The sequence below is a fragment of the Eleutherodactylus coqui genome, chromosome 2 (genome assembly GCF_035609145.1).
Source record: "Eleutherodactylus coqui strain aEleCoq1 chromosome 2, aEleCoq1.hap1, whole genome shotgun sequence".
NCBI lineage: Eukaryota > Metazoa > Chordata > Amphibia > Anura > Eleutherodactylidae > Eleutherodactylus > Eleutherodactylus coqui.
In genome coordinates, this window is record NC_089838.1 from 160,026,510 (window position 1) to 160,053,622 (window position 27,113).

The 27,113-nt window shown below is 41.5% G+C and overlaps 1 protein-coding gene across 2 annotated transcripts in view; it reads right to left on the reverse strand.

Annotated features, from left to right (window-relative positions):
- SLC13A1 (solute carrier family 13 member 1) overlaps window positions 1–27,113 on the reverse strand; it is a 66,105-nt gene that overhangs the window by 32,576 nt on the left and 6,416 nt on the right. Inside the window, exons 1-7 of one of the 2 annotated variants that reach the window (XM_066589888.1) lie at window positions 20,570–20,687; window positions 13,872–14,000; window positions 7,991–8,127; window positions 5,673–5,860; window positions 5,286–5,337; window positions 5,147–5,192; window positions 3,075–3,131 (exon numbers count right to left, since the gene is read on the reverse strand). In XM_066589888.1, the coding sequence (XP_066445985.1) occupies window positions 3,075–3,131; window positions 5,147–5,192; window positions 5,286–5,337; window positions 5,673–5,860; window positions 7,991–8,127; window positions 13,872–14,000; window positions 20,570–20,671 (711 nt within the window). In that variant the 5' untranslated portion in view covers window positions 20,672–20,687. Of the gene's footprint in view, window positions 1–3,074; window positions 3,132–5,146; window positions 5,193–5,285; window positions 5,338–5,672; window positions 5,861–7,990; window positions 8,128–13,871; window positions 14,001–20,569; window positions 20,688–27,113 lie in introns of those variants that run through there. The other variant, XM_066589889.1, reaches the window with a different exon arrangement.

Consider the following 27,113-nt stretch of genomic DNA (forward strand, 5'->3'; position numbering starts at 1 on the left):
GGTTTTAAATGTCATCAGGAACAATCTGTAACATTATATTTGATAGAATTGCTGGTACTTCCTCCAACTGCTCCTTATGGAAAATAGTTTTGCTTGGGCTACAGTATGTAAAAATCTTTTGTTCACAGTTATTTAATGACCCTCATTTACTGTATATATGAAAATGAAAATTATTCATCTTCATTTTGGTTTGTGAAAAATAACAGCTGTTACCAACACAAATTGGAAGAAAATGTTCAGTGGAAAAGGTGAAAAAGTAAAACGGGAAGTCAATGAAAACAATACGTTTATGTATCTATTAGTGGCTACATTGTTTCATCTGTAAAGTACAGTATCTTGGAGTATTTATTTAATATATGATTATACATTCTAAGTATAAAGTCCAATATTATGCAAAGGTACTAAAGTAATAATCTGCCTCGGAAAAAATGAAGTCATATAAGGTTGTAAAGGTCAATGACCCATACAGACTTTGTAAGTATTGTAAAGAAATAAATTATAATTTGTCATTGCTAATATAAACTCATTAAGATTTAATCTGCTTGTTGAATCTTGAAAACAGCAGTAAAACCATCAGTATAGATCCTATTTTTGAATAAGCCTTAGGCCGCCTGCAGACGGGCGGAAATTCCGCCCCTGGAAGCTGCCATAGGATTGCGTTAACAAACGCAATCCTATGCAGACGGCTGCGATTTGGCCGCGCGAAATCTCGCATGGCAAACAAATTGCAGCATGCTCTATTTCTGTGCGGGGCTCGCAGGGCCCCCACACAAACGTTACTCACCGGCCGCTGGCTCCGCTCTGCGCATGCGCCGGTTGCCCGGCAGCCGGCACGTGAACGAGCCAGGGCTGCGGGAGAGGTGAGTGCTGCGCTGCTCTCTGCAGACGCTCGGGTCGGGTCTCGCTGCGAGAATTCTCGCAACCAGATCCGACCCGGCCGTCTGCAGGCAGCCTTAAGGTCAACTCTACATATAGCATTTTTCATGGCATCTTCATGGTGTTTTTGCTTTCCACCTTTTTTGATGCCAGATATTATGAGGGTAATAAAAAGCACACTACATAAAATGCAGATTGGTTTGAAACATTTCTGTGCTGTTTGGGTCGGTGTCGTTTTTTTGTTTTTTCCAAAACGCAGCATGCTTCAAATATATATTTTTTGGTATTTTTTGCCTTAGCAAAAAGTGGACTCCAGCACCACAGCAGGTAATGAAAGATTAAAACTTTATGCTTTAAAGATAAACATAATTAAAAGTTCAGGGTATGTACAAATAGAATAAAACACCAGGTTTACGCATTTCACACCTTAGTCAGGTCCTTAATCATATTATAGGTGTTATACAGACAGGGAAAATGCAAGCAATGAAAAGAGCTAAGGGACCAACAGAAAGGAAGAGGCAGGAGAGGGGGATGGGGGAGGGGAAGGAGGGGCCAGTGTCCATGTGCTGTCTCATCTGTATGGACACTGCACATTGCATGTCCTATTCTTGTCCATGAAAATGGATGAAAATAGGGTGTGTAGCATTTCTTTTCACATGAACCACCAGTCCATGTGAATATTCGCTTATGTGTATAGCCTCATATACTATAATGGGGCCTCTGAGGTTTTTACCGCTGTGGGAAATATCTTTGGAGGACCAAATTTACAAATCTGCTCTGCTTGTCATTAAACAAGATGTATAATACAGTAGGTTATGTCCATCTTCATGTTACCCTGATGCATAATCTATACTATTATTTCCAAAACTTGATCTTTGAAGAGCTCATTTTCAGGCCATGTAGACATGCTAAGAATTCTGCCAGGCTTTGGGTTCAGGTTCCGCACCTAAACCCTAGGCGAATCCACTTTTTTTTCTCTGGTAATGCCTTAAAGGCCTATTTAGACACAACGATTATCGCTCAAAATTCGCTCAATAGTCATCTTTTGGGTGATAATTGTTGTGTCTAAATGATCGTCACTGGGACAGGGGGGGTCCTTTAAATGAAATACAATTTCACTGTGAAGGTGCCCCAGAAATATTAGATTAGATAATCTGTTCTATTATTAAAATATAACTTTTATTATAGGACTTTATTTAAAATACACTAAATCACACCACCAAATGGCCCAGCACACATCAGGAAACTAGACGAACATAAACATACAAACACCCAAAGAACATACAGGACAGGGGATAGGTATATCACCTTATCGTGGTGATCCACTATACGGATGTTAATTATCGTTCCCTTAATAGATTTACAGGTACGGTTATATTGCTATTTATACAGTGGTAATAACGGTATAAATTTTATTTCAGAAGGCTAAGGATGATAGACAAATAATATTTAATCGACGCGTTTCTACGGCCCTGATGTAATAAGTGAGCCGATTCATCAGGATCAAGATGAATAGCCTCTGTCTTTTGTACTGAAATGCCCGAAATAAAAAATGGTTCGTAGGGCTTATAACACTTATAAGTAGTTAGTTTGTGATTATTTATATTGTCCTTCTAGAGGTGGTCGGCGCCTGCGACCGATAATACCACTGATTTATACTGCATTTAACATAGTGGTATATTTGCCTGGGCACAGAATTGCCTGAAGTGTTTCTAGTACTTGTGATGGAGTAGTTCAGAGGGTTATGGAGTGTAACTCAATCATATGGGGATATCCCCTCTTTTTGCGATCAGAGCCGATGTTGGCACTTGCATCAAATATGTGGATGATGTGGTATTTGATGCTTATACACACATCTCCAAAGTGTTTATGCCCAATGGCTAAAGGTCGCACTGTTTCTGATTGCTAGACTGGAGTTGGGAAGGAATTGTTTTTCCCTGAAATTAGGAAAAGTGGCTTGTATCTCACGTCTTTTTGCCTTTCTTTAGATCAACGTTGGCGGATGTGGGGGGGGGGGTAATAAGCTGAACTAGATAGGCATATTATGTTATGGTGTTATGTTAAGCCAATACAAAATGTATCTGTAAATAGTCAGCTAAAATTCTGGTCTGTATATACTCTGACAGCAGAAGCAGCGGGACTCTCTGATCCACCAATATCATGTCCACAATTATCTTTATATGACACTTAGATATTACCTCTGGTATTTCTTTTTCGTGTTGACTGCAGGTTTCCGCTCGATAGTCTTCAATAGCCTGATTTAAGGAAAACAGTTGTTTATTTTTCAGATGATCTCATGAATTCTTAACAAATTAAGAGGTTTATGTAGACATTCAAAGAAAAAGGAATCCAGCTAAAAAGGATGTAGCTATATGTAATACCAAGAAGGTACTTATTGGAGTCCACCAGGGCACGTTTAGCCTAGACTTAAAAAATGTTGTGCACAAGGCCTAAAATAGACGTAAATTCCACTCATTTATCTTGTTGTTTGGAATTCATAACAAGACAAATCTACTATACCTGTAGTTTCGTATAGATGGAAATATACAGATATTCATAGCAATAAACAGCCACTTGGCACTGGCAGGCACACAATGAAGACGTATTACAAGACAAAATTAGTTTTTGTTTCCTGGGTTGTGTGAATGCAGCTCATTTACGTGTAACCGGAATAACAGAAGATAGAATAACAGAATAATCAAGCAAAAAGACAATGACTGCTCAAAGGAAAAGGGTTTCAGTAGATCTAGGTAGATAGAAGGTGCTTGTGTAAATAGCTGCCAGCCTCCATTACTGATCCAGTATAAAGGCTATACACATGTCTCCCTCAGTTCACTCCATGACACAAAACTGTTCGCTTCCCAAAATAGATGAATTAGTGTGGGTTGCATTTATTTATGAATGTTCTGTGCTTAAAGCCTTCCTGAATTAAGAGAATAATACCATTTATTGTGCTAAAGCATGCTCTAGGATTATGATTACATCATAGACAACAGGCGTTTGTCTTCTGGCAGCCAAGGTGATTCTAAAGAACAAAGACACTGAGCTCCCTGTAGCATTTCTTCTGCACAGAGGTCCTACAAACCTTCTTTTGTGCATGGAACTGCAGAACAGTTTTATGCAAGTCAAGGTCGCCACATGGGAGAGGTCAGCACTACCCTTGACCATGGGGCCTTTCTGATAGCAACTGCAAAACATAGCTCATGTTACCCTGTCATGTCCCCACAGCACCCTAGCCTTATTTAAGGTGCTGTGAAGACATGACAGGGACCCGAGTATGTTATTTTACTCAACACGTCCCCGCTGACAGCCCGTCTTCTTTCCTGCAGAGGCTGTTCTCACTTTACTGTACTAAAGCAAGACATCGCTGGCTTCGGAGGAGGATCGACTGCCAGTGGGGACCCCAGTAAGTATAGCAATCATATTAAAGCTTTGTAAATGATCGTACTACTTTTGAAACACTCATTTTGTAGTTTGTATGAACAGTTATCTAATAAAATTACTTTGTTATTCATAGATTGATTTTTTTTCCCCCTTGACTAAAACACACAGAGTACCGTAATTTTTAGGGGGGTAGAGGGTGGATGGGCTAGGGGAAAACAGGGTATGACAGGGGGCCTGGTTGGTATTCTACTAAGGGGGCCTCTGAAAAAATGTGGGAGCCATGGTGCAAGTGCATAGTAGTATTTTTGTATCAAAAACGCCTTCCATCCCTTCAGTAAAGTTACGATAAAGTTAGGATTGGCAACTGTTTCCAATTGTTTTCAATGGAAAACCTTGCATTGTACTTCTGTGCACCTCGCACACCGTGTGATGTGTTTTTCAGCCCCATTGAAAACAATGGGTGAATACGTTCCTGAAGATGGGACCTTTCGCTCATGTGTATGATCCCATTCAAAAGAATGGGGTTCATATTTGTGCAAGATTTTCATGGCTTTATAAAGGCGGCCTAAGTGCCTGTAAACTGAAGTTCGTTGTGTTGGCTTTTTATTGGTGTTCTTTTGACTCATAAAATACTGTTTTTCCTATTGCTCATATGAGAGCTGTAGGGAGGTTGCATCACATGTGCTTATTGATTAAGTCTGCCTGCCCTTTGCTTGTAGCACCCAATAGATGAAGACAAGTACCAGGTCAAGATTTCACATTTGTAATTAAAATGTTATGTGTGTCTAAACCAACAATAGGAGAGCATCACATACACATACAGCTCGTTGAGCGTGCTGCATAATTATACTGATAATTACTGGTTAGTATGGAAGTATAAACTCACCGTGCATTTCCCATTGCTATACACTGCCACTGTCCAATTGGCATACCTGTAAGAGATATTCACTGTATATATAAGTCATATTCGACAGAAATAAAGAGTAACTGACAGGCACTAGCAGTTGTGAATTGCTGACCCTTACCCATTAACATGTTTCTCTGGATCACATTTTGTACCCATTTCAGTGTTGTTTTCTGTAAGTCATTAACACAAAGGATAACATTGTGAATTGCATGGAAAGTGTTGTTTCTTTAGTTCTTTAACACATTGTATTATGTGTGTGGCTGCAACAAAACAGTGCTTTGTTAGTTGGCATCAATGTGTATTTATCAGTGCTGTCTCAAACATTTCTTCAGTGGATGATGATCGTCATATTCTTAACAGCATCCTAGAACTGTGATTTTAGATCTATAGAAGGACTCAGTTGAAAAATCTTTCAGTGCAGAGAAAAAGGAATAAATAGACTGATTCAGCTGCAACATAATGGCAATAAAAGCACACACATTCTTAAGTAGGAAATAGTATGTACCGTCAAGTTCAAATACTTCATTGTGAATGCCGTCTGATGAATTAATTTGCATGGCATCAACTTCAGCTTCAGCATTAATGATTTGCTGAGCTACAGCTTCCACTATTGGCATCACCATAGCAGCTGTGGAGGTGTTGCTAAGCCACATGGAAAGGAAGCCGGTGCTGAACATAAACCCCAGCATTAACCTATGGACAAATGTAAAATAAAAATCCTTTACAGACATCTTTACGTATTAAAGCTAAGAGTGCAGCACTGCAGTATGTTGTATTTATGTGTTACACATTATCATATTCTACATATATATATATATATATATATATATATATATATATATATATATATATATATATATATTACTCATGTGCAAGGAAGAGTACTGGAAGGAGTGTACATTTCATCCAGATACTTAGCCTGGGTGAAATAAAACTCCAATGCATCTTCTTTCTGGGTCCCAGAGAGGTAATCACTGGGACATAAAAGGCTACAAACTCAGGTAGTCAAGGCCAGAGCTGGGAGTGAGCACATCTACCTGGTGGACTTCTGCTGTCTGCTGACTATTGCTGCGTGTTAGTAGTCAGTGAGGGTACTGCTGTTTTGTTAGGCTGGCTGCACACTGGCATATTTGGATTGTATAATTCTAGGCGCAGCAAATGCTGCCCATAGCATGCAATGGAAAAGTGCTTTTTCCTGCACATGAGCGGAAATCAATTGCAATTTTCCGCTCGCGGAGGAAAAATCGCAGCTTGTTCTATTTTTGAGTGGTTCCGCTCAGACAGCTTCCATTGTCAATGGAAGCCATCCAACCTGCGGCTCGTCCACAATTAACATTGCGGAAAGGTCACAGGACCTGTATCATCGCCTAGTGATGGAGCCGGAAAATCTGTACTGCGCATGTCCAACGGCAAGCCATCTACATCATACACAGCACAGGTAAGAAGAAAAGAAGACAGGTATGCGGGCTCACCGGCCGGGTACAGGATCAGATTCCGCTGCAGGATCCCAAGTCCGGAATCTGACCCTGTCATGTGCAGCCGGCCTTAGTGCCTTGATTGCAAGTGTTTTCTGTTATCTCTGAATATCCAAGAAAAAGAAAGTTATTTGAACTTTTACATGTACTGAGAGCACCGCTGTGTTGTTGTCAACTCCCATCCCCCATGCAGACATTATATATATATATATATATATATATATATATATATATATATATACATACACATCATGTGTGTATATATATTATTCACATATGCATAAAGAGAGGGAGTGTCAAGACATTTGCCATGAGTTATCTGCTGCAACTACACATTTCTATAACAACAAAAAAATATGGATTTCTTTTCTCTATATACAGGGTATTTAGAATTAAACCAGAGGTATTCAGAAGTCTCTATTGAAATAACTATTGAGCAGAACCCAATAAACATTGGTGTGTGACTATTCAGTGGAGTGTGGAGTTTAGATTTCTTGAAAAAAAAAAATAGTACCAAAAATTGCCACCAAGGGAATATTTGGCACTGTACACAAATAATGCAAATGGTGAAAGGATTCTGTTAATCTGTTACTCAGTTGAGTACAGTAGGACTGCAGGGCTATTACTCTCACACTGCCTGAATAGGCCTTGCTGGTTAAACCTTATTATCAGCGGAGGTGCCCACAAAGTCATTGTACATGTGCGAGGAGCACAGATTAAACCTCATCTATAGATTTTTTCAACATGACAAATCACTGTGCCATCGTAAAGCAAGCATAATCCTGCCCCAAATCACAATGGATGGTTCCTATGGTCCTTTAACACAGGATGACTGTTTGGGTGCTTAAGTGCCCAATAATCACTCCTGTACTTCCAGACAAGAGCAATAATTGCCCAAGGAATGGAGGTGGAACGGGCACAGATCACCCCGGCTGCTCACCTCCACTCACAGTAAAGAGGCAGTCTTTCATAGGTGAATGGCTATCTGTTTACACAAGCCGATTGTCGTTTAGTTTTTATGTCTGCTGAAACTGAGTGACGAACAATTTATTGTTCAGCCGCTGGCAACATTTATATGGAATGGTATCATTCATATTCAATTGTTCAGTGTAAACGCGTACTTAGCCATTATTTTTATGTATATCTTACGCTTCAACAGAGCCACATGTTTTTCCTGGTAGCAATATTTGGTACTATTTTTTGGCTTTCAAGAAATCTAAACCCCATATACCACTGAGCATACACACCAACTTTTATTGGGTTCTGCCCCATAGCTTTTTTGCTAGAGACCTCTAGTTTAATTATGATCACGCTGTATATTTTTCTATAGTATATATGTAAAACATACCATGCAGGATTTACTCCCACCAGCATCACCATCCTTAAGGCAATTCTTTTGTGCAAATTCCATTTTTCTATGGAGGTTGCCAAGCATATCACACCCGTCAGCAAGAGATGAAAATCCTTAAAATATGTAGATGCAATCTGAAACAAAATACATACAAAATGATCTTCATGTAAACTTGATGTGTGCATCAGTGGGAACCGTGCCTGCAGTACCAACTTAGGCTGCTGCATTGTGGACAGCACTATCTGCTTGACTAGCTGATCAGTGGGGATCCCAAGGGGACCACCGCTGATAAACTATTGACGACCCACCCTGAGGATAGGCCATCAATAGTAAACGTTCTGAACAAGCTTTTTAACATTAATTATGGTAAAATGAAATATAAAGTCTCTAGACATTTTGCAATATGTACATTGGGGCAATATGGTCTTGCTAAAAGTGATTCCTATACAGCAACGTCTAGAATCTCTATAAAGATTTTAAAAGAGGAACATTCTGAATTTTCTATCTGAATTGTGTAATACCAAATGGCTTGAATGAAGATATTGAGTGCATTACATTATAGTCATTTTTATTATATTTAAAGATGTTTTTTTTGCAGACTAATTAATGTATTTAGGGATATACTAAGTATTCATTCTCTAATCTTACTTCTGTATAATTGTGTATTTTATAAGACTGTAGAGCTCTCATGGGCAGACTCCTCTTTCTCCCTCTGTATCATAGACTTATAGAATGGTAGAGTTGAAAGGGACCTCCAGAGTCATCTGGGCCAACCCAGTGCAGGATTCACTAAATCATCCCAGACAGATATTTGTCCAGCCTTTGTTTGAAGACTTCCATTGAAGGAGAACTCACCACCTCCTGTGGCAGCCTGTTCCACTCATTGATCACCCTCACTGTCAGAAAGTTTTTTCTAATATCTAATCTGTGTCTCCTCCCTTTCAGTTTCATTCCATTGTTTCTAGTCTTTTCTTGTGCAAATGAGAATAGGGCTGATCCCTCTGCACTGTGACAGCTCTTCAGGTATTTCAGGTATTAGTCTGTCATTTATTTAGCTAAGTTGTTGTTCTTGTATAGTCCCCTGGAATTAATGGTTCTTTAAAGAATAAATAAAAGCTAGAGGACTGTAAGGCCCCTCTCACACATGCAGTCGGCAAAACGCGATATTTTACTTTTGTTTTATGATTCAGTTTCCTGCATCCTACAGCGTGTTTTAGCACACCCCACCATTGTGATGGATGATGAGGTGTGCTAAACGCAGTAAAATAGAGCAGACAGCACTCGAAAATCGCAATGGTGGAAAACACCACAATCAACCGCATGTCTGTAAGACCCCATTGAAATGAATGGGAGTGTTATACCACGATTACTGCGGCGTTCAAAATGGCACAGTAAAACGCACGTGTGAGAGTTTTCTCATACACAATATTGTTTTTACTTTTCGTTATTTATAGGCGTTTTTATTGTAGGTAGATTATTGACTTGATATGGAGCGTTCTTACATTCTAGTATCACTTGGTCTGCATAAAAGTGGAAGTGGAGAAGTTTCATAAAAATGATGGCATTTCCTGTTTTTAGCATGTGGAGTGCAATATTTAATCACTTCCACTTCTAAGTATTCAATGGGGATTAATTTTAGCAAGAGTATAGAGGGGTTTAATATTGGATACATTACTTCTAATTATACATCACTTCTGGTTTTATTGGTACAACAGTGCAGGACTTGCAAATTATATTTTAAAGAACGCTCTATATTGATGTTCCAGATGAAGAGGGTTATCCTAAACAATGTAGAATACTGTTATTTTAAAGAGACTCTGTCACCATCTTTTTGCACCCTTCTCTGAGGGCAGCATAACATAGTGACAGTCACACTGATTACAGCGATACATCTACTGTGTGGATCTGTGCAGTAGTTTTGGAGAAACTTGTATTTTATCAGAAGCAGCACATGCATAGAGGACATGAGCTGGATATTCATGAGCTGCAGGCTAGCTCCACCCACCGCACTCTCCAGCCAATGATTGTCTGGCTGCTCTCTGCATATTACTGTGCATAAAGAGACTGCTGCTAATCATTGGCTGGAGGACGGGTGAGTATGGCTAGAATGGAGGTTATGAATATGCAGGATTAGTTCTGTCTGCTCGGAATGGAAGTTTCTTCTAAACTACTGCAGAGATACAGCAGACATATTACTAATCAGTGTGGCAGGCACTATCTTATGGTGGGCTCAGTAAGGGTTTCAAACAGATGGTGATAGATTCCCTTTAATGTATTTTGTCTGCAGTTGAATAAAGCAATTCCATATATATCAGCTATCGTGAGTAAAGTTACCATTTGGTAGCTGCCTGCACTCCAATAATCCTGTAGCTTGCTCTCCAAAGTTTTTGTTGTGTTCCACTTTTGACCAACCCAAAGCTAGGATGTGATGTCATATGGGTTGTCACTCTTAAAATAGATTTTCAGCAACTGATGACAAGTGGTAACATTATTGCTTGAACATGGTGACAGTATTACTGTACACCATCAGTTTCTCAGAAGATAATTGAAAAGTGACAATCAATATGGCTGCACTTCCTGTTGTCATTTCTAGCCTTGGTTCTTTTAACAAAATGGAAAAATACCATTATCTCTGAAAGTAAAGCAAATGAATCGCCAAATGTTAAGTATTGCATTAACTCCTGATTTAGGGTGACTACCCACTACAGCTCTTTTTCACTGCGAAATTCGCAGCTTTTTTTTTCCTCCATGGGTCTATGGGACTTGTTAATGTTAAAATCGCGATCGCGCAGAATCACGATTTTAACATTAACAAGTCCCATAGACACCTGGAGAAAAAAAACGCTGCGAATTTTCGCAGTGAAAAAGAACTGTAGTGGGTAGTCACCCTTAGGCCTCGGTAACACGACCGTTTTTTGGTTCGATCTGCAGACGCGCTTGCGATCTGCAGATCTATAGACCAAATGCATCCCAATGGGATCGGTCACATGTCCGCTTTTTATGCGGATGTGCGATCAATTATAGGACACAACGATTCGCAGAACGCGCCTATCTGCTATTGAATGACAGCTGAGAGCTGCCTCTGATTGGTCCCTGCGCTCAGCCAATCAGAGGCAGCACTCACTCACCCATTCATGAATTCATGAATGGGTGAGTGAGAGCTGCCTCTGATTGGTGAGGGCTGTGACCAATCAGAGGCAGCTCATTCAGCAGGCGGGGATTTTAAATCCCCGGCTGCTGAATACTACACAGAGCAGTTCAGGAGAACTGCCGGCCGGACGCGGCTGAACTCTGGCTGCAGGGAAAAAGTGAGTATACATTTTTTTTTTATTTTTACACATTTTAGGATGATTTTCAGGGAAGGGCTTATATTTTTAAGCCCTTCCCGAAAATTCATCCCACGCTCGCCGGCAGCCCATTGCTTTCAATGGAGCCGGCTGTATTGCCAGCTCCATTGAATTCAATGGGCGAACATCGTTCTCCTCTGTCACAGCTGTGGCAGAGGATAGCGGGCAGTGCGGGGCTGCTAGGTGCAGCTTTTTCAGCGAATCGTCGGCCCCGGTCACGCGATTTGCGGATGCGCATCCGTTATGCGATCCGCAAATCGCGGGAAAAAACGCCGTGTGACCGAGGCCTAATAAGGTATAAATGTGTATGCACATGGTTAGGCTAGCACAGTGGTGGCTAACCTACGGCACGTGTGCCAGAGGTGGCACGCAGAGCCCTCCCTGCTGACACGCGTCACCAGCGGCCACTCACCACATTAGTGAATACTGGCAGGGGCCGCGGCTGCTCTGCCGGCATTCACTCAGCAGCACTGCTATCTGCACTAATCCCTGCGCACACTGTGACGTCAGTCTGCAGCCGGGATCCTCCTCCCCCATCCCCTGATGTCTCCTACTTGGTTCCGCAAGAGCAGAGGTAGGAGGCGTTCGGCAGCACACTAACGTCAGTGTTCACCTGTGATCAGCGCTGCTGGTAGTGCGCCGGGCAGAGGAGCAGCGGTGTTTCCACGAGGAGGAGGGGATAAGTATGTGGGTCTTGGGAAGGAATGGAGGGCCTCTGTGGGATGTCACTATTACTCTAGGGCAACTGTGGGATGTCACTATTACAACTGGGGCCACTTTGGGATGTCACTATTACACTGGGGAATGTGTGGGATGTCACTATTACTCTGCAACAGCTGTGGGATGTCACTATTACTACTGAGGCCGCTGTGGGATGTCACTATTACTACTGGGGCAGCTGTGGGATGTCACTATTACTACTGGGGCAGCTGTGGGATGTCACTATTACTACTGGGGCCGCTGTGCGATGTCAGTATTACTACTGGGGCCACTGTGAGATGTCACTATTACACTGGGGGCCGCTGTGGGATGTCCCTATTATACTGGGGGCCGCTGTGGGATGTCACTATTACTACTGGGAATGCTGTAGGATGTCACTATTACTACTGGGGGCCGCTGTGGGATGTCACTTTTACACTGGGGGTCGCTGTGGGATGTCACTATTATACTGCGGGCCACAGTGGGATGTCACTAATACTACTGGGGGCCACTGTGGGATGTAACTATTACTACTGGGGCTGCTGTGGGATGTAACTATTACACTGGGGCAGCTGTGGGATGTCACTATTACACTGGGGGCTGCTGTGTGGTGTCACTATTATACTGGGGACCGCTGTGGGGTGTCACTATTACACTAAGGGATGCTGTGGGATGTCACTATTACTGCTGGGACCATTGTGGGGGGTCACTATTACCCTTGGGGGTCACTATTATCGCTAGGGCCGATGAGGGGGTCACTATTATCGCTGGGGCCGCTGGGGGGGGTCACTATTACCACTGGGGTATGTTTATATGTGGAAGAAATGGGCAGGGCTGTTTCAAAATCGACAGTGTGCAGATTAAGACAGCTTTTTGGATGCGGAAATGCTGCAGAATTTTCCACAGAAATTTCCACTGAGGACATTCTGCAGTATTTCTGCATCCAATAAGCAGTCAAAATCTGCACCCTGTCTATTTTGAAGCGGCCCTGTCCTTTTTAGAACGACGGGGGTAAAATCATACGTTGTGATAAGCCCCGCCCCCTGACATGTTGGCACTTTGCGATAGATAAGTGGGTTTTGGGTTGCAGTTTGGGCACTCAGTCTCTAAAAGGTTCGCCATCACTGGGCTAGCACAACCAGAGGAATAAACAATACTTTAGTGGTCTAGGCTTGGAGACAGAAGAAAGGGCTCTTAAAGTTTAGCACAGGACAACTTCCTTTGAAGCTGTTGGTTGTACATGTTACCTGCTGCTGGCGTTTATCCCTTGATTTGGGTTATTTCACAAATATATCAAACAGCCATATTAGGCCGGCTGCACAGGAACATAATTCGCTGCATGCCGCCTGCATGTGAGAGTCGCGCGACAAACAGCAAGTACACAATGACATTGCGTACTTGCTACAGGCCGCTGGTTGCCATACACTATCTTGGTATGTATGTGCGTGTAATGCGCCAAGATAGAACATGCTGCGATCCTTATTGCAGATGTATTTTGCACAATATGTGTGATCAGCAGTATGGGAGCCTATGGCAGGTTGGTACAGCGTATTCTGCAAACAAAACCTACATGCGGAATATGCTGCAACAACAAGGTCATGGGAAGGAGCCCTTTACATACTGTATGGCCTTTACATACTGTATCAACACCAGAGTGTATACATCAGTGAAATAGAAAATATATATATTATTAATAATTTTAAAGTGCCATTAATTCTAAGGCATTCCACGAATTCTACACGACTGTGGAGAAAACTCAGGATATTAACCACATCACGTAGAGCTAAACACCCACATAGACAGTATGCCCAATGTAAGAAGGGCGCACTTACCTTTTTAGATGGTATGACTCCAAACAGCGGAAACATTAAAGCAGGAATAAAGGCTGTCACTGAAAGAGGCAAAGCTTCTGACAGCCAGAACACGGCTACTACAAACAGCACATACGCGCATTCTGCTTCCTGCAATGAGAGGAATACAACATGAAAATTAGCACCATGGAAAATGTATTTGCAGTTCTTACATTGCCGTTACTCTGTTTTCTAACAGTTCCCTTTTATACAGCACGGTTCATCTTCTGTTGTGCTTTTCTACTTATTTTCTCACATTTTCTAATAAAAGTGTATCAGACTTCCCCTTTAGTTTATGTATATGTAAGCTCATAATGATAATCCAATGTTTTAACATAGGCAATTGTGATAACATGATAATATCAGCTGCACACTGACCTAAGCAGAGAGTAAACTTGAAGATCCTGGACACCAATGTAAAATCTGTAACAGGACCTGCACCTGCCATGAGCCATTTAAAATATCTGTGCCTTCTGGTCATGTGTATCTGCTACTACTGCACCCAACTATAGTCCTTAGGCCTAAGGTCACAATTCTTTCTCAATACTTGTATTTTGATAACATTACTACTTTTAGCTTTTATGTTTTACTGACTGCCTGATTCCCATCCGCTTAAAACGAGCAAGGATAATAGGTCATTGTGAAGAAGTACTGTTGCTGAGTGCCTAATGTTTAATGTATTTTAGACACTTTTACACCTATTTGGAAAGTTCTGAAAAGTTTCTATAAAAAGGGTGATAGTTAAAGGGGTTGTCCAGTTGTAAAATATTGAAGGCCTATCCTTAGGACAATCCATCAATAGTAAATTGGCATACTCAAGACCCCTGCCAACCAACTGTTCACCAGGTCGATGTGCTCATGCACGGAGCTAATTTCTGCAGGAAGCAGACAAATCCATTTCCACTCAAGTGGCAAGGCTTGGTATTACAGGCAAAGTTCCCATTCACTCCAATGTAGATTTGGCCTGCAATATCAAACCTGGCCACTGCAGTGAGAACACAGTTGTCTGCGTCCTGCAGAAAATAGCTCACTGCACAAGCACACTGACCCAAAATACACTAAATTGATTAGATGTGAAGTATTTATGACACATAATCTCAGTGTAAATGTATGTGAGCCAAGAGGTGACATAAGAAAAAGTGTCCAGCCTGCCTAGTGAAAAGTACTACATTTATAATTCTGTTATGTTGATAAATTCGGTGCAATTTATGGAATTTTTACCATATGGTAAAATTGGTGCAGCCTACAAATCTAGAGATAAATTACCCCCAATCCTTCGTACAAAATAGCACATTTCTTTATTCAGCATAGATTAAGATAAATTGAAGGCCAAATTCAGGTAATTTCCCCATCATAAATTCAGTTACCTATATTACAATGTATATGTAGTAAGAGCGCAATAATACAATGACATGGAGAAGATTAGTTTCTAATAGTCTGCCATGGCTTGTGAGTCAAACTATCTAACTGAACTCAAAACTCTTAAGGCCCTTTTACACCAGATGATTATTGTTCAAAAAATCATTTAAATGAGCAAAAATGAATGATCATTCAGTGTAAACACGGCCAACAACTGAACGATAATTTGTTCGCTTATTGTTTATTTCATGCAGTCATGAAAATCATTGTTGGCTCATTCGCTAATCGGTTTAAACACCGATCATTCAGTCGTTCTTATTTACTTATACAGCAAACTAAACAACTGAACGATCCTGTAAAAAAATAAATAAATGATTTATCTGTGTGTTTAAACTGACCTTCAGAGCAAACTGTGACATCGTTTACATTGGGCAAATGATCACTAGTGTAAAAGTAACCTTATATAGTACTTTTAATTTGACATGTCAAGTTTAGCTGAGGTGTTTGAACTGCAATTGTAAATAGGATGTAGCCTACATCTGATATTTCACAAGGAGGAAATTTACTCAACTGCTTACTTGTATTAAATAGCTTGTTTATTTAGAGATTAAGAGATTAACATTTTTATTAGGCAGCTAATCTTGCTAATGCATTCATGATGTTAGGAAATAAGGGAGATGTGACATTGTGCTCTGCCTGCACAGACCCACAGAGAACAAAGCAAGGGCTTTGAAAAACCAGCAGAAGATATTGCCGATCTGCCGGCAATTTCCTGCTTTGTTTACAAGTTGCCATAGAGACCATCGGCTTGTCAGAAGCAAGCCGATGGTCTCTGTGGCAGGGAGAGCTTGGTGCTTGGCTGTGAGAGGACAGCTAGGTACCTGCTCTTACAGCAGAGATCAGAGAAAACCTCCGATCTCTGCTGTGTTAACCATTTACATGCGGCAGTCTATGTGACTGCAGCATGTAAAGGGCTGTCACTGCAGCACGTAAAGGGCTGTCACCATCGGACCCCCGGAATGTGATCAGGGGGTCCTGATGGGTCCCTGTGGAAGTCCCCTAGAGGGACAAAAAAAAATTAAAATAAAAAAAAAAAAAAAAAACAGTTAAAAAATTATTAAAAAAAATTATAAAAACACTTGTCTCCCTTTACTTTGTAAAAAATCAAAAATACAATCACACATGTGGTATCCATGCATCGTAATGGCCCAGAGAAGGAAGTTAATACATTATTTAACGCCTTAATGACATGGCCCCTTTTTTTCTTTTTTCCCCATTTCTTTTTTTCCTCTCCCCTGTTTAAAAAAATTACAACTTGTCCCGCAAAAAACAAGCCCTCATATGGCCATGTCAATGGAAAAATGAAAAAGTTATGGCTCTTGAGATGCAACTGCAAAATTAGTTGAAATTCAATGATTAGACCATTTTAAAAAACCTGCCCTGGTGGGCACGACAGGGTGGTAGGAAACCCGCCACTCAAGGGGTTAATGGTTAAGAATTAGAGATGAGCGAACGTACTCGGATAGGCACTACTCGTCCGAGTAATGTGCCTTATCCGAGTACCGCTCTACTCGTGCTGAAAGATTCGGGGCGCTCCGCTGCTGACAGGTGAGTTGCGGCGGGGAGCGGGGCAGAGCGGGCGGGAGAGAAGGAGAGAAAGATCTCCCCTCCGTTCCTCCCCGCTCTCCCCTGCAGCTCCCCGCTCCGCAGCGCGTCCCGAATCTTTCAGCACGAGCGGGGAGGTACTCGGATAAGGCACATTACTCAGACGAGTAGTGCCTATCCGAGTACGTTCGCTCATCTCTATTAAGAAGGTAAAATCACAGCAAAGTAAGTAAAAGCAACACTGTCCGCTTAGGCTGGCTTCACACTGGTGTCAAAATCGCACGAGATTTGTGCGTTGCAAGAGGCACAAATATGAATTCAATTCTTTTGAATGGGGTCATGCACATGAGTGATGTTTTCCTGCATGGCACTGCAATGTGATGCTATGCGGGAAACAAATCGTGGCATGTTCTATCTAGCTGTGTTCTCTCGCATTGTAGTGCTCATTACTTTTAATAGGGCCGCCGCAGCAGCACCAGCCCCATTGAAAGCAATGGGAGAAACTCTGCAATCCTCTGCCACTGCTGTGACAGCCGCGGATCAAGAATGAACATGTCAATTGTTTTTTCTACTGTGAAGCAGATTTAAATTCCAGGCTGTAATAACTACATTGAGAATTTTCATTAAAATCAATGGGATAGTAAGAAGACATGGCTTCTGATGCAGAATCTGGTTTAAAAAATACGCTGTGTGAGTGAGGGCATAAAAGGGACCTATCAGTGTATGTATTCTTGTTTTATTTATAATTTTAAAGTTAGGAGCATCTTTCAAACTTTTAGGGTGCTGTCACACATGTGCGGGGGATTCTACTTTCCTGCTCTGTTCTGGGAGCAAGAAAGGGGAATTCCAGCTATTGAATGGTTCCGTCTCTGGATGGAACCGAACAGTGCTGGGCGGACTCCATTAACTATAATGGGGTCCACCCACTTTCTGCCCACCTGGATGGCTTTTGGACAGAAGAGAAAGCGCTGCATGCAGTGCTTTTTTACCCCCATATTTTTAGCCAGATCTGCGACAGAACCTTCAGCTGGAGGTTCCAATGCAGATGTGAAACACTCTTACATTATTGTCCAAATGCACCTGAAATTAATCATGAAGCAACTTTGCAAAAAGTTCTTTAAAAATTTCCTAGGGTTTTGTGCCAACAGCTCTTATGCAGAGATGTGTGTCTCCACTATAAGAAATTGCAAGCAAATTCTGTATAGTCTGATATTACATTCATGCTCACTTTTATCTTTCCCCTTTTTCTTCCTAAGGCTGCCTTTCCATGAGCGAGAGAATCACGCAAGATTTGTGCATGGCGAGACGTACAAATCTTGCACAAATATGAACCACATTCTGTTGAACGGGGTCACACACATGAGCAATGTTTTCCCGCATGGCACCGCTGTGCAATGTTATGCAGGAAACATGTTCTATCTTTCTCCGTAGTCTTGCATTTCAGCACCTATTGTTTTCAATGGGGCTGGCAGCAGCATCGCACCATGCTCTAGGTGCACACGATACAATACGAGGTCTACCATTCAAAACAATAGGAGAAACTCAGTGTTCCAAGGATCCCTACATCTCCAGAGTGTTGCAAGGCTGTTTTGAATACCCCGGGAATACAGATAGTGGGGAGTGCAATTCATGACCCAATATCACGCTCGCCCATGTGAAATTAGCCTGAGAAGTGTGGGTGATAAGCATGAAGAATCACAGAGATGAAGACTTCTATAATTGAAGGATCAGACTGCACATGGTTTGTTATCTGGTATCAGAGAGACATAGAACTGAATAACAGCTATAAACTTAGAGGTAGGTAATTTTTAACTAAGAATATTTGTAAAGTTGCTTCATGTTAGATATATCTGAGCAATAAACAAAGAATTGGTTGCAAAAGTGGACTTGGTCCTAAAGTACTACATGCAAAGCAAGAGAAGAAACAGTGGAAAGTCAATTTTTATAGCAAAACTTGACTCTCCAGGCTTCTGAATTAAAAATATGTTTGCCTTTCCATCAAATACGCAATATTACATTTTTTAAAATAAAAGAGAGACAATTTTGCCTTGAGAATATTGCTTCCACTACAGGCAATACAGTATGCTTGCTCAATCCAGAAGTCCTGTTTTTAATGGGAAATCAGCATAAATTATGCTCCGTCCTGGAACGTTTCTGCAGTGGAAGTAACTGCCTGACTAGGAGGGCATTCGAGTAGAAACAGTAGCTCCAAGAAGAACAGGAGCCATTGTTTCTTCCTTTTTCTGGCTATGCCTCCTACATTAAATGTACTGTATGCAAATAAAATCCATTATAGGAATAACCTTCCTTATAGTTCCTCCTTCAACGCTGCAGCGTGCTGAATATTCCTGATCTTGTCAACGGAATGTCCTATGTTAATACCTGTGACCTTGGGTACTTAATAATTAATAATAAAGTTTACTGTTTTGCTCTGTTCTTTAAGATCTTACTGAGATGACACTTTGCCCGGTCACAGGAAGGTTCAGAGACATTTCGTCTCGTACACTATGTGCATACACTCGGGCTTAGGCTGACTTCACACTGGGGATAAAATCATGTGAGTAAAACCGCATGATTTTTAAACCAATGATTTTCAATGGTTTCATTCTCATTTGCGATGTTTTCACTTAAGCCATGTTGCGCTAAAAAAACCCTGCAATATCGCCCATTGTTTTCAATGGGGCCGACGGCAGCAACGCCGGTCCCTTTGAAATCAATGGGCGAAAATCGCAATTCCCTGCTGCAGCTGTGACAGTCATGCCAGGGGATTCCTTCAGCGCCGCAGGGATGTAAGGCTGTCTCTATGTGAAAATGCCTCGCATCCAGGGGTTTTCAGAAAAATTGCGAGGGTGATATCGGGCCGTGAATCACAGTTCGATATTACCCTCACCAGTGTGGAGCCAGCCTTAAACAAATGGGTGAAATTTTTGTCCCCTTATGCAGCCGTGAAAATCACGTCCGCATAACGGGACGAAACAAAACCATTCATTTCAATGGTTTCCTTTTCACTATCGGGATTCCCGCACGTTATTACTACGAATGAGAAAAGATAGGACTCCAGTTAATACTACATACGGGAAAGATAGGGTAGCACCTATCTTCCCACTTTCTTTTCAAACTTCTGCACACTAGCATGGAGTTTGAATAGTCCAGAAAAAAAAAATAAGCGTATTAACGCTTGCGTCCATCTGTTACTGCCCTTAGGCTGTGTTGAAGCAATGCAATTTTGATCTAAGCAGCAGAATTTACTGCTTTGGAAATCCGCACCAAAATCCTCATATCTAAATGTGAATTTTGATGTGGAATTGCAAGCAGAATTAAATCATTTTATATTGTGCATCAAAATCGGCATGTTAGATATTAGGATTTTGGTGTGAAATTTTCCACATGATGGCAAATTCTGCTGCCGATTGCGTCTCATGTGAAAGAACTCTATGAGAGCAATCCCAATAATGACATTGCTTTTGGGGATTTCTAGTTAGTAGATATAACAACCTAGAACTTACAGAAAGCATAGACATCATATAAATTGTAGTATACAGGACATGAAAATCCTCCTACTATATATTGAGGGGTTTCCAGTATAAATTTAAAATATCAATAAAACTATATGTCTTGTATCGGAATAATGAACAATGTTCTTTCCTTCAGACGCACTACTGTAAATAAGAGTGTAAAGGGAAATAACATGAATGAGAAAAGAGAACACTACTTACTTTTGTTCTTATGATAAGAGGTACAGGTAGAAGAATTAGTGGCGTTAACACAATCAGTAAAAGCCTCCGATACATCCATATGTAATTGAGGAAAAGCCGCATTGTGGTGGTGTGCTGGTTCTGCTTACCTACTGGAACATGAAAAACTAAGATGACCCTTAAATAGACAAGCTTCATTAATGTTTCTCTACGGAATCATCTTTAACCACTCACAAGCAGTTCTCAGACATAGTCACCAATAAAGTTTTATTGTTTTACTACAGGAATTTCATTATTGATCACATGAGAAATAATTGAGAATAGTGGGAACAGACTTTCCGCTGACTTTTCTGTTATTTAAATACTGTAGTAAGAAAATTAGTTAAATTCCACAGTAAGACAACAAGAACATGATATTTCTATTGTCAACAGATAGCCTGACCATCAGTATGATATTGGTGGCTTCTAACTTCCAGCACCCCCCTTCAATATTTACCAGGCACGTCAATGTATATTTGCAGTGGCTGTACCTCCTATTACAGCTCACTGCAATTCCTTTACATTCAAGTGAATTCAAATGCAATACTAGGCACAGCCACTACTACACGTACAGAGATGTGCCCGGTAAACAGTGAAGAAGACACAGCACTCATTGGAGTACTATGGCTCCTTCAATCAGTTGCTGGCAGTCAGACTCCTACTTATCTGATAAGGATAAGCCATATTTACAATATAGTCCCAGAAAACCCATTCAAGGTAGATACCATGTCAGCTTCATATCATCTGACTATAATAGTCTATCATATTATTACATCTCAATGCTTGAGCTATATTTTTAGTGCCAAAAACAGGATCAGATCCATTAGGGTAAAGCAAGGAAATCTTTCCCAAGCAAACCCTTTCAGAAAATGTTCCCTGCTTTGCTCTGTAAAGATCTGATGGCACAATATGATATCACAGATGGGTGCAACCACCACAAATAAAGCTGTGGTGCGACAATGGATGGGGGGTCACTGAAAATAACACACGAGACAAACCACATTCAAAAAATAGAGCATACCACAAAGTATTAGGCCTAATGTCCACTCGCGGGTCTGATTTGCGGAATCTGCGCAGGTCACCCGCGCGGGAGATCCGCAAATCAGAGCCGCCTATAGGGTTGCATTGGCATCTGCAAACTGTTTAAAAGCATGCGGATGCCATTTTCTCCCAGCATGCGTGTCTCACACTGCGGAAGAAAATCGCAGCATGCTCCATTTTGGCAGCGGATGCCGTCGGACGGCTTTCATTGAAGTCAATGAAAGCCGTCATATCCATGGCACAACCATCCGTCCCGTTTCCATCCCGTGGGAACCCAGTCTTGAAGATCCAAAAAAAAAAACAAATACTTTATTGTAGAATGACGTCCCTGGACACAATAAATTAAAGCACAATTGAAAACAACAAAACACTAGCCAATATACTAGAGAATATTACACCACGAGCAATACTCAAATAGAGACAATATGGGAAAAGAGCAAATTATTATGAAACACCATCACATCTCTGTAACTTCCAGGACACTGCCATTCTGGCCATTCTGTGGTATGGACACCTTTATTCATCCATCAGGTACAAATGTAACCTCAGCACTTATGTCACTGAAGTTGCTTAGTGGAACTGAGTCTTCGTAGCAAGCCTACACTTATTGTTAGAACAAATCAAGCACCTAGAAGTTGTCGTTGTGTCACAAAATACGACATGCAGTTACAACTCAGGCAGATATGCAAATGATTAAAAGTGTCACGTGATTAGATGAACGGTCTTGTCCCCTGAGGCCCTAAAAGTGGTTCCACCCTTGGCCTATAAAAAGGCTCTCAGATGCTACTTGTGTGTAGTGGGCCTCTTTTTCCACTTCTGCAGAGCTTGTTGACCACTAGACGCCTCTACGATGCAATCAAAGAGGTTTTGCACAGTTTGAGAGGGGGCGCATTATTGTAATGTGAGAAGCTGGATGGTTTTATCAGTGCATTGTCTGCCACCTGGGCTATTTTGAAAAGACTGTTATGAGGACGCCCTCAACAGACCACCAGTAGAGAGGATTGTCTGATCCTGTGACAGATCCAACTGTTTCATTGTCCGCCATCCAAAGACAGTTGGCACTATAAATACAGGCCCCTGTGTCTGTCAGAACCATTTCCAGGCACTTGACTGACGGATATTTAGTCTAACAGAGCCAATTACGTGTACTGCTTTTGACACCCACCATTGCCTCAGCTTGCAATGGTGTAGTAAATGATGAAAGTGGACTGCTACAGAGTGGAACTGGGTCATCTTCAGTGACTAATCTAGGTTCCATTTGGGCATTGTCTGCAGATCTAAGAGTGAGCACCTTGAACCTGCATTTGCTATGAATTGCTACACTGACTCCACTACTGGTGGAATGGTCTTGTGGGGGCATTGCAATTGACAGTCAGTCACCTCTAGTAGTGGTTTGAGGGAAAATGACACTTCACTGATATGTTCAGGACATCCTACAGCCACATGTGCTGTCTTCCATGACAGGGCTTCCAAGAGGCATTTTCCAGCAGGATATTGTTTAGCTGTACACAACAAGGGGGTCACAGGAATGTCTCCACAATATTGCCACACTTCCTTGGCCTGACCAGTTGCCAGATTTATCGCCAGTAGAACATGTATGGGACCATCTGCGAGGCCAACTTTGACAGACTATGAGTTTGCACGATCTAGAGCAGTGTTTCCCAACTCCAGTCCTCAAGGCACCCCAACAGGTCATATTTTCAGGATATCCTATAGTAAGAACACCTGTGGCAATGTCTGAGGCATTCACAAGAATTACATCACCTGTGCAATACTGGGGAAATCCTGAAAACATGACCTGTTGGGGGTCCCTGAGGACTGTAGTTGGGAAACACTGATCTAGAGCTCAATTACAGTAATTGTACCAATATGCTGCAGGATACCATACAAAACCTGTATGCCTCCATGTTTGCCCATATCACATTTTGTATGCAAGGTAGAGGCGGTTCAACAGGGTACTAGAACTTCACTTCAAGGAGTCAGTTTTCTGCTGTAAATTAACCTTTTTTTGAGTATTGCAATAGCTTACTTATATTAATGTTACAATCACACATATAAAGTCTCATTTTATTTCTAACAACTCTTTCTAGGTGCCTGATTTTTTTTTGACAATGGGTGTACTATCTCAAGTCAAATATAGATATGTTTGCAAGGTCTGATTTTATGCTTGCTGTCATTGGTAGAGTTCACTACGTACTAATTTATTATAGCAGTTAATGCAAAATGTATAAATTCCTATGCAGTGAACTAGTAGCTGTAGGCAGACAGAATTGTATCATTTAGCTGGATCATATGACATGAAATTGGAGACATATAGGTGAACAGTAAGATCCCATACACTTTTATGCTTGCCACATTACAACTCTGAACAACCTCCAAGTAGGATCATGTTCAAGAAGCTTTAGAATCATAGAATCGTTAAGGTGGAAGTGACCTCCAGGGTCATTGGGTCCAACCTCTAGCTCAATGCAGGATTCACTAAATAATCCCAGACAGATGTCTGTCCAGCCATTGTTTGAACACTTCCATTGAAGAACTCACCACCTTTTGTGGCAATCTGTTCCACTCATTGATCACCCTCACTGTCAAAGTTTTTTTCTAATTTCTAATCTGTGTCTCCTCCCTTTCAGTTTCATCCCATTGCTTCTAGTCCTTTTTTTGTTCAAATGAGAATTAGAGCTGATCCCTCTGCACTGTGACAGCCCTTCAGATATTTCTGGATGGCTATTAAGTCTCCTCTCAGCCTTCTTTTTTGCAAGCTTAACATTCCAAATTCCTTAACCATTCCTCATTGGAATGCAGACTACTCGCCATCCATGTAGCTTTTCTCTGAATTTGTTCCAGTTTGTCTATGTCTTTTTTCAAATTGGGGTGCTCATTTTCCCGGAGGGCCTGATGGTTGTCTTCAAAGGGCCGATTATAATTGTAGGACTGTAGAAATACAACTACTCCTTATCAATTAGCTAAGGAGTAGTTATTTTTATATTAAACCACAGCGGCCTCAGTAGTAACAGTGACCCCCACAGTGGCCTCAGTAGTGATAGTGACCCCCACAGTGGTCTTGGTAGTAATAGTGTCCCACACAGTAGCCTCAGTAGTAACAGTGACCCCCACAGTGGCCTCAGTAGTAACAGTAATCCCCACAGTGGCCTCACTAGTAACAGTGACTCCCACAGTAGCTTCAGTAGTGATAGTGACCCCCACATTGGCCTCAATAGTAATAGTGTCCCACATAGTAGCCTCAGTAGTAACAGTGACCCCGCATTGGCCTCAGTAGTAATTGTGTCCCACACAGTAGCCTCAGTAGTAACAGTAACTCCCATATTGGCCTCAGTAGTAATAGTATCCCACATAGAAGCCTCAGTACTAACAGTGACCCCACATTGTCCTCAGTAGTAATTGCGTCCCACACAGAGGCCTCAGTAGTAATAGTGTCCAACACAGTAGCCTCAGTAGTAACAGTTAATCCCACAGTGGCCTCAATAGTAATAGTGTCCCAAACAGTGGCCTCAGTAGTAACTGTATACAACACAGAGGACTCAGTAGTAATAGTGACCCCATAGTGTCCCTCAGTAGTAATATTCACCCTATCAGCAGCCCCAGTAGTAATATTAACTCCTTCAGCGGCCCCAGTATTAATAATTACCCCTCAGTAGCCCCAGTAATAATATACATTCCTCCCAGTAGCCCCAGTAGTAATATTAACCCCCTTCAGTAGGCCCAGTAGTAATATTAACCCCTCTCAGTAGCCCCAGTAGAAATATTAAACCCTCTTTAGTAGCCCCAGTAGTAATATTCCCCCCATATACCTACCTCCTCCTTTAGTCAGCGCTGCTCCTCCTCTTCTCGGCGCTGATCCCTGGTGCACACTGACGTTAGTGTGTGAGCCCAGAACGTTTCCTTCTCTGTCCTCTCCTGCAGAACTAAGGAGGAGAGGATTCAGGGAAGGAGGATCCCAGCTGCACACACTGATGTCACAGTGTTCGCCAGGATCAGCGCTGCCAGCAGTGCCGCTCCGTGGTTACCAGCTGGGGAGCTACGACATCCCAGCTGGTAATCACAATGAAATCACCTGGCGGCGCACGGCGCTTGTGTGAAAGCCAGCCATGCTCATGGGCCACATAGAACAAGGTGGTGGGCCGGATTCAGCCTGCGGGCCCTGTGTTTGACAAGTGTGCTGTAAACATTGCTAGCGCAAATAAATCTATTTGCTATACAATATGCTTCTGGGGTCCAAATAACTTGTCAAACCACACACGACTTGATGTGATCAAAAGTTATCTGTTTATTGATTGACAGGCAGCAGTTTTTATAGAGGCAAATGCTTTGATTACAATAATTCAAATTTATTATAATTCATTTATTACCATTGGTCGATAAAACAAACACAATATGAATATAAAGGAATTTAACATCTAGAATGCCAGGTAAGGGCAGTAGAAATCCAAAATACTTTTTATTTAGTTTTCAAACAAAACCTACAAGTATATTGCATGTAAAGTGTTCATCACTACAATTACTATAGGATCATGCAACACACACACATACATACATATACATATATATATATATTTTTCTCCACTATACACATATAAAACAAACATCGAGTTAGACCTTGTATACGTGACGTGTATGAATCGACTTATTTCTTGGCCTGTATTACACATCTTCACTTATAATGCAATTGCAAATAATGATACCTAACTGTATAATAGACTCTAACTGTGAATAACTAACAACCTAAACTGTCGCCAAGGTTCCCAAACAGAATTAAAAAGCAGTTTATAGAGTTATAAGATTTAGCGTGAATTTTTTCATATTAGTAATGGTCTGCCAAGGTATCCAAGAGCTCTTTGATATGTGGAGGAGAGCTTACCTTCCAATTTCTAGCAATTATAAGTTCTGCCATCAACAAGTTGTGGCATATCCATATGTTTTGGGTATATTATCACACTCTAGCAACAGGAGTGCAAGTTGAGGACTCTTTCTTACATAGGTGCCCATAATCTTTGGGATGAGGGCAAATACCTCTTCCCAGAAATTTTGAATCATCGGACATTTACATAAGATGCGGAACAGTGTTACCACTCGGCCGCAGTTTCTCCAGCAATCCCAACTATGGCATGGGAAGCTTCCAGCTAGTTTAGCCGGAGTGAACTACTACCTTGTTAGCGTTTTGTAGTGATTTAGTAAAACCACCGCCGAGAGAGTGGATTTATTGTCCCACTCGAAGGATTTCAACCACTGAGCATGAGAAAATCCCCGCTGAAGATCTGATTTCCAGCTTATCAGATGAACTCTTTTTGTGACACCCATGACTCCTGATAGGACATTGTAAAATCTTCTCGTTTTAAACCTTTGTAAAGGCCCATTTAGACACAACAATTATCACTCAAAATTCGCTCAAAAGCCGCCTTTTGACACCCCGCTTGTCTTCTGCATCCTCTGCTCCGAGCACTCAGCTGTATAACAGCTGGGCGCTGGA